Here is a 12,078-nt window from a genome sequence, read left to right as displayed (position 1 = left end):
CCGACCCCCAGCCCGGGCTTGGGGAAGTGCCGAGAGCCCGGGGCAGCGCACCCTCGGGACTCTCCCCCGCGGGACCTCCGCCTGCCCGTCGGAAACTTACAGGATCCGGAAAGGATTTTCCCAGCCAAGCGGGCAGCCTGCGCCGAGCCCCGTCCTCCGGCGTGCTCCCGCTGCCGCCGGCCGCGCCCGCTGCGCGCTCCCGCTCCGCGCTGCCCCGCGCACCCGCTGCGCGCCCGCTGCGCGCCTTTGGCGGCGGGGGCCGGCGGCTGTGCCCGCCCGGCTGCGGCGCGGCGCCCGCCGGGTCCGGGCTCGGCATTAGGCGATCCCATTGACAGTTTGCAGCCAGCAGCTGCAGTCATTAAAAGCCATTTACACCCTGGCCTCCTCACACAAAGATAGAGCGCCGGCAATTATCTGCTTGCACATTTCAGGACATGAGAGTGTGTCCCTAACAGGCTTAGGGGAGCGCTGAATCGCCGGCCTGGCAGGGAAAGAGCCGGGGCCGCTTCCCGAGGATGCCTGTCCGCCATCACCGTGCCTCGGTGACCTGCTCTGAGGAGCCGCCCGAACAAGCGCAAGCGGTTTAAGATGCTGGCTTGGTCCCTGCAAGAGCCTGGGTTGGAAGGGCTCTGCGCTGGGAGAGCGGGGCTTCCATTAGGACCTCGATAAGAGCGGTGGGCACATCAGGGCTGGGGGGTGCTTGGCTTGGAGCGCCCAGGAACATGCATACACGGACACATAGTAGACAGGCATTGAAATCCCTACCAGAACTGTATTTTGGAAGAAACGCTTTCTCCCGAAATGCCGTTGTTGTGTGCCTTGTGTGTCTGGGGAGAGAGAGAAAGAAAGAGAGAGAGAAAGAAAGGGAGAGAGGAAGAGAGGGAAAAAGAAAGAAAGAAACAGAGAGAGAAAGAGAGAAAGAGAGAAAGAGAGAAAGAGAGAAAGAGGGGGGGAAGAAAGAAAGAAAGAAAGAAAGAAAGAAAGAAAGAAAGAAAGAAAGAAAGAAAGAAAGAAAGAAAGAAAGAAAGAAAGAAAGAAAGAAAGAAAGAAAGAAAGAAAGAAGAAAGAAAGAAAGAAAGAAAGAAAGGAAGGAAGGAAGGAAGGAAGGAAGGAAGGAAGGAAGGAAGGAAGGAAGGAAGGAAGGAAGGAAGGAAGGAAGGAAGGAAGGAAGGAAGGAAGAAAGGAGGAAGGAAGGAAGGAAGGAAGGAAGGAAGGAAGGAAGGAAGGAAGGAAGGAAGGAAGGAAGGAAGGAAGGAAGGAAAGAAAGAAAGAAAGAAAGAAAGAAAGAAAGAAAGAAAGAAAGAAAGAAAGAAAGAAAGAAAGAAAGAAAGAAAGAAAGAAAGAAAGAAAGAAAGAAAATACACTGAAGCCTTGCAAAGTTCATCAGGATTCCCAATAGAGGGATGCAACCTACAGGCAAACGATCATTGTATGATCGTCTGGGAGATTAAAAAAAATAAAGGCCCATTTGGATTTGAGTCTAGAAATGCATTTTAAGGTAGTTTAATTTGCAGCTTGTAGAAAAATGGAATCAAATATTAAGAAACTCCCGCAGGAATTCCCCCCACCCTCCTCTCTGTAATCCTTTACATAAAAGGAAAGGATTACAAAGAAAAAGATTTTTTGTGTGTGTGTGTATTAAAATCTTTGGCTAAACATATTGTTGTCCAATTAATACCTCCAAGTCGATTTGTATTGGGGCTGAGCAGTCTCTTTCCCTCCTTAGCAATGTAACTGGAAATATGAGCCAGGGAGGGAGGGAGGGGAAAAAAAAAAAAAAAAAAAAGTTTTTCCCAAGTCTGTTAACAGAAGTGTTTAAGCAGATCACTAAAAATTAAGAGGGCGAGCTATTCCCATTACGAATATGAAGCCATGTAGTGCACCGATGACAGTTTAGTGGAAATCAGATGAATGTGTAATACAGCGAGCTTCTTCCAGTCCAGCAGCTCTTCCAACTGGACCTATTCATCTGCCACTTGGAATTATTTCACGAGGAGTGCGCTGTGAAAGGATCACAACCAGTTTGGAGCCCTGCTAAAGAACTTCTACCACCCATAGCAGTATTATTATTATCCTTCGGATAGGGCAAGTCACGCTATGTTTTCACATTTTAATTGTAATATCTCTCTTCCCCCTCCTCCTTCCCTCCATTGATGTCTGAAAGTAGTTTGGGCTCCAAGCCTCACCCCTCGATCTCCATCGGAATGCAGAAAAGATCTTTAAAAAAGTTTTGAATTCCTCAATGATTTTTCTTCTAGAAAGGCGGCTTAGGATAATTATTTCAGCTTTATTGAGGGCAGATTAGTTGAAGTCTGGATGCTGCGTTTCAATACTCGTTGTACATGCCTTTACAATGTCGGTATTGTTTGCTACTGTGTGTGAACCTATTCAAAATATACACTTTTTAACACCAAGCAAAGTCCTGTCTAAATATACACAGTAAGTCTGGAAAGATGTCCATGACCCGTACAAATCTCTGTAAATCACACTTCCATAGCTACAGAAACTAAACAAAAGAGTTACCAGCTCAAGATGCTGATTAAATCTTCTTAAAAGCAACATACCTAATAATAAATATAGTTGCATGGTAGCAAGGTCTGGCGACCCAGCTAGTTCTTAGTGACGGATGGACTCAAACCACCACAGAGAAATTTTTTTTTTTGCTTAAAAAAAAAAAAAAAAGAAAGAAAATAAATATAGGTTCTAAAGCGCTTTCTCTCGCCTCCCTTGCCTGCTTCCCCGCACGCTGAATGCCTGGAAGTTCGTGTGCCTGGAATTGCGGGGGAAAGGAGAGGTGCAGTGTAAAAGCACGGCGGGTTTGGGGGTGAGGACCTGCCTCGCCGGGTCGCCGGGCTCCGGAGGAAGGAAGGGGCGAGAGAGGAGGTGAGGTGAGTGAGAGGAAGAGCGGGGGAATGGAAGAAAAACAAAGTGGAGAGAGAGAGGAGAGAAAAGAGAGGAAAAGGGAAGGCGAGGAAGCGCGGAGAGGGCGGGGGAAGCCGTGGGACGGGGGCGGCAGCGAGCGGGGCGCCGGCGGAACGGGAGCGGGGAGCGGAGCGGAGCCGGAGCGGAGCCGGAGCGGAGCCGGAGCGAAGCCGGAGCAGGCAGCGGGCCGCCGCCCTGCGCGGCTGTCGGCGGAGCCTCCGCTGGGCTCCGCGGTGCCTCCCTCCGCGGAGAGGGGCAGGGAGAAGAGGAGGGAGAGGGAGGCTCGTCGGGGAAGCTGGGCTAAGCCCAGAGCGTACTGTATGTGCCTGCTTCGGGGAGGGTCACCGGCATGAGGATGGGTCTAATGATCTCATCTTTCTTTTCTTCCCCGGCACTATTAGTGCTCAGATAGGCAGAATGAAGTGAAACTACGTGCAAATCATGTGTAAATTGTCTCAGTTAGGAGCCCTTTATCCGAACGTGTATCCCAGCCTGGCCCATTTACTTTCCCCCCATATCTCCTTTAGCTTTAACGAGGCTCGTTAAGATCACAATAATATTCCACCCTCTAATTGCTCATCCCATTCAACAAATATGTGCACACTGCTTTTCGCATTATTTGATCCCTTATTTAGGAGGGGTGTGGAGAGGGAGGGGGGAGAGCCAGGGAGAAGGGGAAGTGCCGAGATTAGGAGTTGCAAAGATTAAAAAAAAAAAAAAAAACACCACGCTTTTCCACCAACCACCCTGCTTCCCTCCCCCCCCGTGCATTTGGGCGAAGTGGTAAAAACCTTTCTTACGTACTCAGTAATGATTGGCAGGGCTGACAGTGATTGGCAGGGGCTGCCATGGCAACGCCACAACGACACTCAGAAGACCAATAGAAAAGCGAAACAAAATGTTTCAGTGCTGCACTCACTGTGGATTTAGGGGAGATATTATGAGGCTGTTGTCATTAGGGCGATTGCTGTTGAATCACTGAATCCTGACTCGGCGGCGGCGCGGGGCCGGGTGTGTGTGAGTGCGTGTGTGTGTGTGCGTGCGTGTGTGTGTGCGTGTGCGTGTGTGTGCCCCTGCGTGTGCTTGTGCCCCCGTGCCTCTATGTGGCTGTGTGTGCGTGTGCGGGTGTGGATGCGTGCGCGGTGCGTGTGCCCTTTCCTCCCTTCTTCCTCCCTTTCTTTCTTTTCTCCTTGATTTATCTCCCCCTCTCCCCGGTCATCCCATGGTGTTCAGGTCCCCGCTAGAGCTTTATCCCACCCATTTCTTCTTGCCAAACTTCGCCGCCGACCCGCACCACCGCTCCCTCCTTCTCGCCAGCGGCGGCGGCGGCGGCGGCGGCAGCGGCAGCGGCTCGGGCTGCAGCCCCGGGGCCGGCGGCGGCGGCGGCGGCAGCTCCCGGGCACCCCACGAAGAGTTGTCAATGTTTCAGCTGCCCACCCTCAACTTCTCCCCGGAGCAAGTGGCCAGCGTCTGCGAGACGCTGGAGGAGACCGGAGACATAGAGAGGCTGGGGAGGTTCCTCTGGTCGCTGCCGGTGGCGCCGGGGGCATGCGAGGCCATCAACAAGCACGAGTCCATCCTCCGCGCCCGGGCGGTGGTGGCCTTCCACACGGGCAACTTCCGCGACCTCTACCACATCCTGGAGAACCACAAATTCACCAAGGAGTCCCACGGCAAGTTGCAGGCCATGTGGCTCGAAGCTCACTACCAGGAGGCCGAGAAGCTAAGGGGTCGCCCGCTGGGTCCGGTTGATAAATACAGGGTGAGGAAGAAGTTTCCGCTGCCCAGGACCATTTGGGATGGCGAGCAGAAGACGCACTGCTTCAAGGAGAGGACTCGCAGCCTCCTGAGGGAGTGGTACCTGCAGGACCCTTACCCCAACCCCAGCAAGAAAAGGGAACTGGCTCAGGCCACGGGGCTCACCCCCACGCAAGTAGGCAACTGGTTCAAAAACCGAAGGCAAAGAGACAGAGCGGCGGCGGCTAAAAACAGGTCAGTGGGGCCGCGGGCCCGGCGCCGGGCCGGGGGCCGGGCGGGGGGCCGCGGGCAGCGCGCCTTCGCCTCCCCTTCCCTGCCCTCCTCTTCCTCACTGCCGCCGGTAGAATCTGGCCCCCGCGCCCGGCCGGCCCGGGCTGCCCCGGCCGCCGCAGGGATGCGCGGCTCCAAAGTTGCCGCCGCGCCCCGCTCCCTGCTCGGGCTCCTCACGGGCTCCCGGGGCGCAGGCAGGGCCGCCTCCCCCCCCCGGGCGTGGGCAGGTCCCCCCGGGCGTGAGCAGGTCCCCCCGGGCGCGGGCGAAGCGGCAGGAGCGGCTCCGGCGGGGGCAGCGCCCGGCCCTGGCTACCTCCGTGCGCGCAGCCGGAGCCGCCGCGGCTTGGCTCGAGTTTTCGGCTTCTCGGCCGCCGGCACGGGTCTGGCGAGGCCCCCCCACCCGCTGCAGGGCCGAGCCGAGCCGTGCGATAGCGAGCGGGCTGCCGCAGAGCGGGCGGCTCCTCTCCAATTGTTCCTATTCTTCTGCGCGCTCCGCGGGACCTCCGCGCACACGCGCGCCCCACACCAGCTCGTCGCAGGGAGGAAAAGGGAGAAAAACCCTTCGGAGATCGGGAAGCCTCTCTTTTCCCATCCCCGTCCCCCAGCTGGCTCCCCTTGGCGACCTAGCTCTCTGGCCGTGTGTTTCCCGTGCGGTTACACTGGCATTTGTTTGCGCGTCCCTCGGTGTCTTTATTATTATTATCACCATTGCTGCTTTGCCGTGGTAAAAGCCAGGCTCCCTGCTTTTCATTTCTTGTCTTCCCCTGTAAAAGTTGTTTTGCAAATGGAACTGGACCCTTAATCCGGCTTGCTACGCTGTTTTTATTTTAATTTAAGTTTGCTTACCACTGGAAGTGTGTAAACAAAACTTCTTGTTCTTTTAAATGCTGTCTCTTAAATTCCTCCTAATTATAGCGCTGGTGCTATTGATTCAAGATTCTGTAGGAGAAATGCAACCTAAAAGTGCTTGGCCATTTAATTTCCATTAAATGGAAAACAGATCAGCTTAGGACTGTAAATAAACAGAAGTTGCCTACGGATGCTTTTGTTGACTCAACGCTGTTGACAGCAGATGAATGCACCAGGAATTGTAAATGGGAGAAAAATCAAAGACGCTGAAATTAGACAACTTAAGATAATGAGAAATGTAGAATAAACAGGCTATGCGTTTCTGTGCTTTGCAGACAGTTAAATAGAAAATGCCCTGGCGAGAATGAGTGGAGTGAAGAGTGTATTTTGATTCACACTGGCAGTGCTAGGCGTTATAGGTTGTGGCCGGCTGCTCAGTCCAGGACTTTTAGCGTCTTCCCCTTATCCCCGAATCCGGCTTTCTTTGGGCTTCGAGCAGAATTAACAGGCACAAAGCAGTGTTCACAGCACGATAACGAACCTGGAAATTATTTATCGCCTCTTAAAAAATACATAAACGTTCAACAGCGGTGCCCCTGAAGTGGCTGAGAGGCTGAAAGGACCAGCGCTTTAAGGCTCCTTTCGGCTTTCAAATGGCAAAGGGACTTAAATTTCGAGCGGAGACAAGCGCTGCGCTCCACAATCGCCCCTTTTCATTGCAGTCGTGGCGTCGCCTCTCCGGGACGGGACCTTCCCGAGGCCCCCCCTGCCTGCAGGGAACCGCTGGCCCGGCCCGATGGTCGCCGAGCACCCAGAGCTGGGCCCGGGGAGGCCCCCCCAGCCCTTTGCACCTTTGGGGGCAGCGGCTCCCGCTCTCAGCCCCTGTCCCTGCCAGGCCTCCGGGGCTCGGGGCCGGCGGCGGGAGCCGGGTTGATGCCCCGGGGGCAGCGGCTCGACTTCTGCGGACCGCGGGGCGGTGAAATCGCCTCTCTCTGCCCCACGCCGGCCCCTTGAAACCCCCAGCCTCGCTGATCGCACGGAGCTGGGCGCCAGCGCATCTCTCACACGCGGACCGGGGATAAGGGGCCGGGGACCAGAGACCGTGGACCGGGGGCTGGGGACCGGTGCTTGGCTCCCACCCGGGTTCCGTGGCCGCCGAGGGCTCCGCGGGCGAGGCAGCATGAGGCAGCAGCGAGGCAGGCCGTGCCGAGCCGTGCCGAGCCGTGCCGTGCCTGGCCGAGCCGTGCCGTGCCGAGCCGTGCCACGGCTGTCCCGGCGGGTCGGGATCGCGGCGGGTCGGGTGCCGTCCCCTCGGCGCGGCCGGCGTCTGAGAGGGGCTGTGCTGTTGTTTTGTCTCCCGGCGCGATGCAGGCTCCAGCACCAGGCGATAGGACAGAGCGGCATGCGGTCGCTGGCAGAGCCCGGCTGCCCGACACACAGCTCGGCCGAGTCTCCGTCCACGGCGGCCAGCCCGACCACCAGCGTCTCCAGTTTGACAGAAAGAGCCGAGACGGGCACCTCCATCCTCTCGGTAACCTCCAGCGACTCGGAATGTGATGTATGATATCGGAAAACAAACAAACACATCAGAAAAAAAAAAAAGGAAAAAAAAAAAAAAACACAACAACCAACAAAAAAAAATCCAAATCCAAACAACCAAGCACCCTCTCCCCGACCCGAGCAGAACAAAACGAGGCAACCTAGAATCAGGACACACACACGCATGCACGCACACACACAGCGAGGAGGGAAGAAAAGGCCAAACCCGACCCAAACATAATAGCAAACAAACAGACAGGGATCAGAGAATCCACCACCACCACCGTCAGCCAACACCACCACCAAGAGATGGAGCTAAAACTTCAACAGTCACAAACGCTGGTGCTGCAGCAGGGGGGTGGGGGGGCGGCGGGAAATAATAATTATTATATATATAAAAAGAAAAAAAAAAAAAAAGAAAAGAAAAGAAAAAAAAAAAAAAAACAAAGCAAAAGTGACAATTGTATTCTTTTTAGGACAAGCACGATTTCTCCTTTGCGCTTTTCCATGGACGCATTTCACCCACTTGCATGATGATGATGATTAAATTTGTATCTGGGAAAAAATATTCTCTATAGTAAAGGAAAACAAACAGAAAACAGACAAACAAATGCAAACTCCGATCGAATTTGTACAAAAAGCAAAAATAAAAAAAAATTAAAAAGGAACTCCTTGAAGAGGGAAATATCAAATGTTTATCGCCTTTTTGTTGGTCCTCTTTCTCTTTCTCTCTCCCTCTCCCTTTCTCTCTGTTTTTTTTTTTTCTTTTTTTTTTTTTTTTTTTTTTAAGTCCAACTGATGGTCCAGCCAAGATGCGATTTTCTGTTTTTTTGTTCAGCAGACAATCATTTTATTCGTAAGCACCTTTTTTTCTACACTTCTGTCACTGCCTGTGTGGGTACTGGTTATAAATGTGGAAAAAGAATAGTTATGACTGTAACAGATTTTTATTTTTATTTCAAAATTTTATATGAATTATGTATATCTTAATGATGCGGTCATTTTCCCAGTTTGTAATATATGTGTAGAAATGCTTGTATATGATATTTGCTCTACACTTTCTTTCTCCCCCCCTCTCTCTGTCTATCTCCCTCCCACCCTTTCTCTCTCTCTCCTTTTTATTTTCCTTGACTCGGTGTTCCTTGCACAAACTTAGCTGTCAAGATCTGACGTGCTAGGTTTTCAAAAGGGACCTCAGCGATAGAAAAAAAAGAAAAAAAAAAAAGAAAAAAAAAAGCTTAGGGTGCAACTGTAGTTATCTTATGCAAAAGCTATTTTGAGTATTTCATAGCAGCTTTGGGGGGTCTCTTCTTAAACTCCACGTAGGACGCTTAAACTATTGTTTCCTTAACTGCGTGTTTATCTATATGTACAAACTTTCTAAATCAAATACAGTATTCCATTTTCTTATCTACCCAGCGCTGTTGGTGTTTCTGTCCGCCACGGAAAAGCCCGCCCTGCCCGGCTCGCCGGGACCCCCGAGCGGATTTTGGGGGGACGCAGGGGCTGGAATTGCGCCGTGTCCCTCGGGTCCCCTCCGCCACCGCGGGCTCCGGCGTTTTTCCCCGCGGGACTTTTTCATTTTTCTTTTGCTGTGGACTCCCAGCTTGAAAGGATTCCTCCGGCTCGCCCGGCTGCGGGACCGGGTGTCTCCAGAGAGCGGTTAAGACATTTCGGGATTTGTTTTGTAGCTTTAAATGAAAACAAAAACATAAACTCCTCGCCCTAAGCGGGCTGCAGCTCCTCCCCTCGAACCCGGAGTATATTGTAATGTGCTGAAAGAAGCCTTTATTTGCATGACTAACAGTATTTCAGCATCTTTTTCTCTTTTTTCCTTCTTTTTTCCTTTTTTTTTTTTTTTTTTTTTTTTTCATTAAAGTTTTACTTTGCCCTGGGCAGATTATTCAGCCATGAATTAAGGAGAGGTAAATTCTAAACTTGTTTTTACTTGAAAATACAATTTTGAAACTTACCAGGGATTTAGGGAGGAACGTGCCTGGAATTTCTTGACCATTTCCAAACTAATTCGGACTTCCGATCTACCTTTGTGTTGCCTGAGTCCTCTCCCCCTCTCCCCTCCTCCCTTTTTTTGGGAAGTCCAAGCGAGGTTTATGGAAAGCCTTAGGAAGCGCCTGGGCTTCCCCTTGCATCCTCCCGCCCCGAGAGGCTACGTGGGGAACCGGGGGAACCCCCTAGGGTGTGAGAGCTTCTAGCAAGCCACTAATGGACAATTTTCAGGAATAAGCTGAAATGCAAATACGTTCCCACACCCCCTTTGCCCCCGAGGAAACGCCGCGTGTGTGCGCGGCGCCCTTGCAGCGGGGCACAGCGGGGACGCGCCCCCCGTGGGACTCTCTGACCGGGGCCGGGAGGAGGAAAGGGGAGCCCACGAACCTCGTGTGTGTGTGTGTGTTGTGTATATGTGCGTGTGTAAGGGAGGGTCTCCTCCGGCTGCCCTCGAGAGCTACCAGACTCCGGTGCCCCGGCTCGTCCCGGGGGCAGCGCCCGCCCCGTCGGGGTTCACTGCCCGACGGCACTGGTGAGGCCGGGGAGGTGATTTTGAAGAAATTAACTCCCGGTTGTGCCAGGATGGGAATTGCTGGGGCTGGGGGGGGTTGTGTGTGTGGGAACAATAACGCTCCCGTGTACCGTTGGGGTGGGAGAAGGGGGCTTAGGGCTTCCCCTCCCCCATGAGGCACTTAGAGAGGAGAAAAACACCCAAGAGGGGGGAAAAGGCCCACAAATGATGGGCACCCAGGCACGCATGAGCTCGGGCTGCTCTTTCTCTCCCTCCAGCAGCCAAGGCCTGGAGACGAAGAAATCCCGGCCCTGAGAGTCACCCCGGGGCTCGGTCGGAAGGCGATCCGCGATGCTTCTGCGCTGGAGTTTTTGCCACAATGTTTCTGCTCCGCGCTGGTAGGAGTGTCGTTCTCATCCTGCTTTATTTTTGACGGGCTTTAATACCTGAAAGGATTCAGAGGCGTGAAAGTTTGGGATTTTTTTTTTCTTTCCCTTCCTCCGTTTTCGCGTCTGGAGGCTGCAGCTAGAAGGCGTCGAGCCGGCAGCAGCAGCAACCCACCCCAGCTGAGCCCTACACTGCTGCCGCTGGGTTTTTCTCCCCTCCGATCAGGCCCCAAAAAATCTCCCCGTCGTGCCGCAGCAGCCGGGGGAGGCCAGAGATCGCCTTTAGCCTCCCTCCGGGCCCAGGGCTCCAGCTCCCCCCGAGGCAGGGCAGTTACTTGCCTACTATTAACCCCTCCCTACCCCCCCCCCCAAAAAAAAAAAAAAAAAAAAAAAAAAAGCCACTTGAGCTACAAACTCGAGTGGCCGTGGCAGATGTAGCAGGCCCACGGGGGGGATCTTTGAGTCCCCCCTTCCCGCCGAGCTTACGACACGCGTGGGGGGCGTACTGGGGGTGCCGAGGGTATGGGTAATGATGTGCTGGGCTCCGGAACGGGTAAATGATGTTGTTTTCGGATTTGCATTAAAAACCTGAATGGCTGATTGAGGTGTAAATCTCTGAAAAGCTGCGTTTAAGCCTCCTGGCCCACTAAGTCCGCCTGCCCCGGGAAGATAGGGCCTATCGAGCCCTGCCAAACCGGAGGGCCTGCCTCTTCCCCTCGCCTGGCCGATCGTTATCGACAGCACGAGTTTATTCTCGGCCGGTGATTAGGGTGAAATTACTCGGAAGCCCAAGTGCGGCTGGTCGATGCGGAGGCGAAGGCCCTGGGACGGGCGGCAGATGGCCGCAGCCCCGAAGCCACCCCCCCCCGATGGCAGCGACCTGGGGCTGGAACTCCCACCCGCGACCTCCGACGTGCGTGGAGGGCTCCTGTGTCCGTGTCCCCCATCTCGGCTCTCGCTGCCCAAGGGCAGCCCACGGGCAGCTCCCCCCGATCCCTTACAGCTGCCTCGCAGAGGGGCTCCAATCTGCTTGCCCGTTGCCCTTAATTTTTAGCATCCCCAGATGAGGTTGCTGCCCCGGCCCGAAGTGAAAAGAAAATGTGGACGTTGGTGCCCTGGTATTGCTCTGATTTCTTCGGTTAGCTGAGCACAACTTTCCATTCGTGTTTATTCATGCAGTTTCTTATTGAGCTCCACATCGCACTGGCCTGGATTCCGTGTGCAGGGAGAAGATAGACAAACATCGCCTTTTTCTAGAGCACACGAACACACACACACACTCACACGGGCGTGCAGAGGCACACACGCGAGTCCACAATATTCCCGTGGCCTGTAGCTGCATCACCACCCTGTAGAGAGAGCCCTGACACACACAAGTTTGTAGATGGAGTATAAAAAAACAAGGGGGGAAATGAACCAAACCATCCAGTTGCGGATGGAAGGCAGGGAGGCAAAGGGAGGGGAGAGAGAAAGAGTTGGGAAGAAAAAATACTGAGGATACAACCGATGGCCGGGCTAAATATTTTGTTTTGGCACAGCAATAACAAAGGGCAAGGGCTGTGGGGACAGAGCTACGATTAAATGATGGTAAAGGGTTTCTGTCTGGGGAGGCACGTCTGTTCTGGCTTGTTTTCTGCGCTGTTCTTTTTTTTATTTGGAATTGAAGTGTTTTTCGAGCAGTAGGCTTCAAAGCGCCTCGGCACCTCGGGATCGGCGGGAGAAGCTAAATGCACAAGAGTAATGAATAAATAAAGGATAGATGTAAATATCTGGAAGAGTGTGCTTTGAATCGCCTTGCTGTAACCGAGAGGAAGTGGAAGGATCCCCTCCCCATAT

General features: G+C 53.5%; 1 protein-coding gene across 1 annotated transcript; it reads left to right on the top strand.

The window, feature by feature from the left end:
* Positions 1–4,144: 4,144 nt before the first annotated feature.
* On the top strand, positions 4,145–8,076 carry SIX3 (SIX homeobox 3; the record flags this gene model as incomplete). Its single annotated transcript, XM_082755912.1, has 3 exons — positions 4,145–4,914; positions 7,171–7,330; positions 7,815–8,076. The coding sequence occupies 3 exons, from the start codon at positions 4,145–4,147 to the stop codon at positions 7,914–7,916; spliced, it is 1,032 nt and encodes a 343-aa protein (XP_082612038.1). The 3' UTR covers positions 7,917–8,076.
* Between the last annotated feature and the right edge of the window lie 4,002 nt (positions 8,077–12,078).

Source organism: Aythya marila (genome assembly GCF_965140915.1).
Source record: "Aythya marila genome assembly, chromosome: 3".
NCBI classification, from domain to species: domain Eukaryota; kingdom Metazoa; phylum Chordata; class Aves; order Anseriformes; family Anatidae; genus Aythya; species Aythya marila.
The sequence above is the reverse complement of the archived record's forward strand: the minus strand, read 5'-3'. Positions and strand labels throughout refer to the sequence as shown.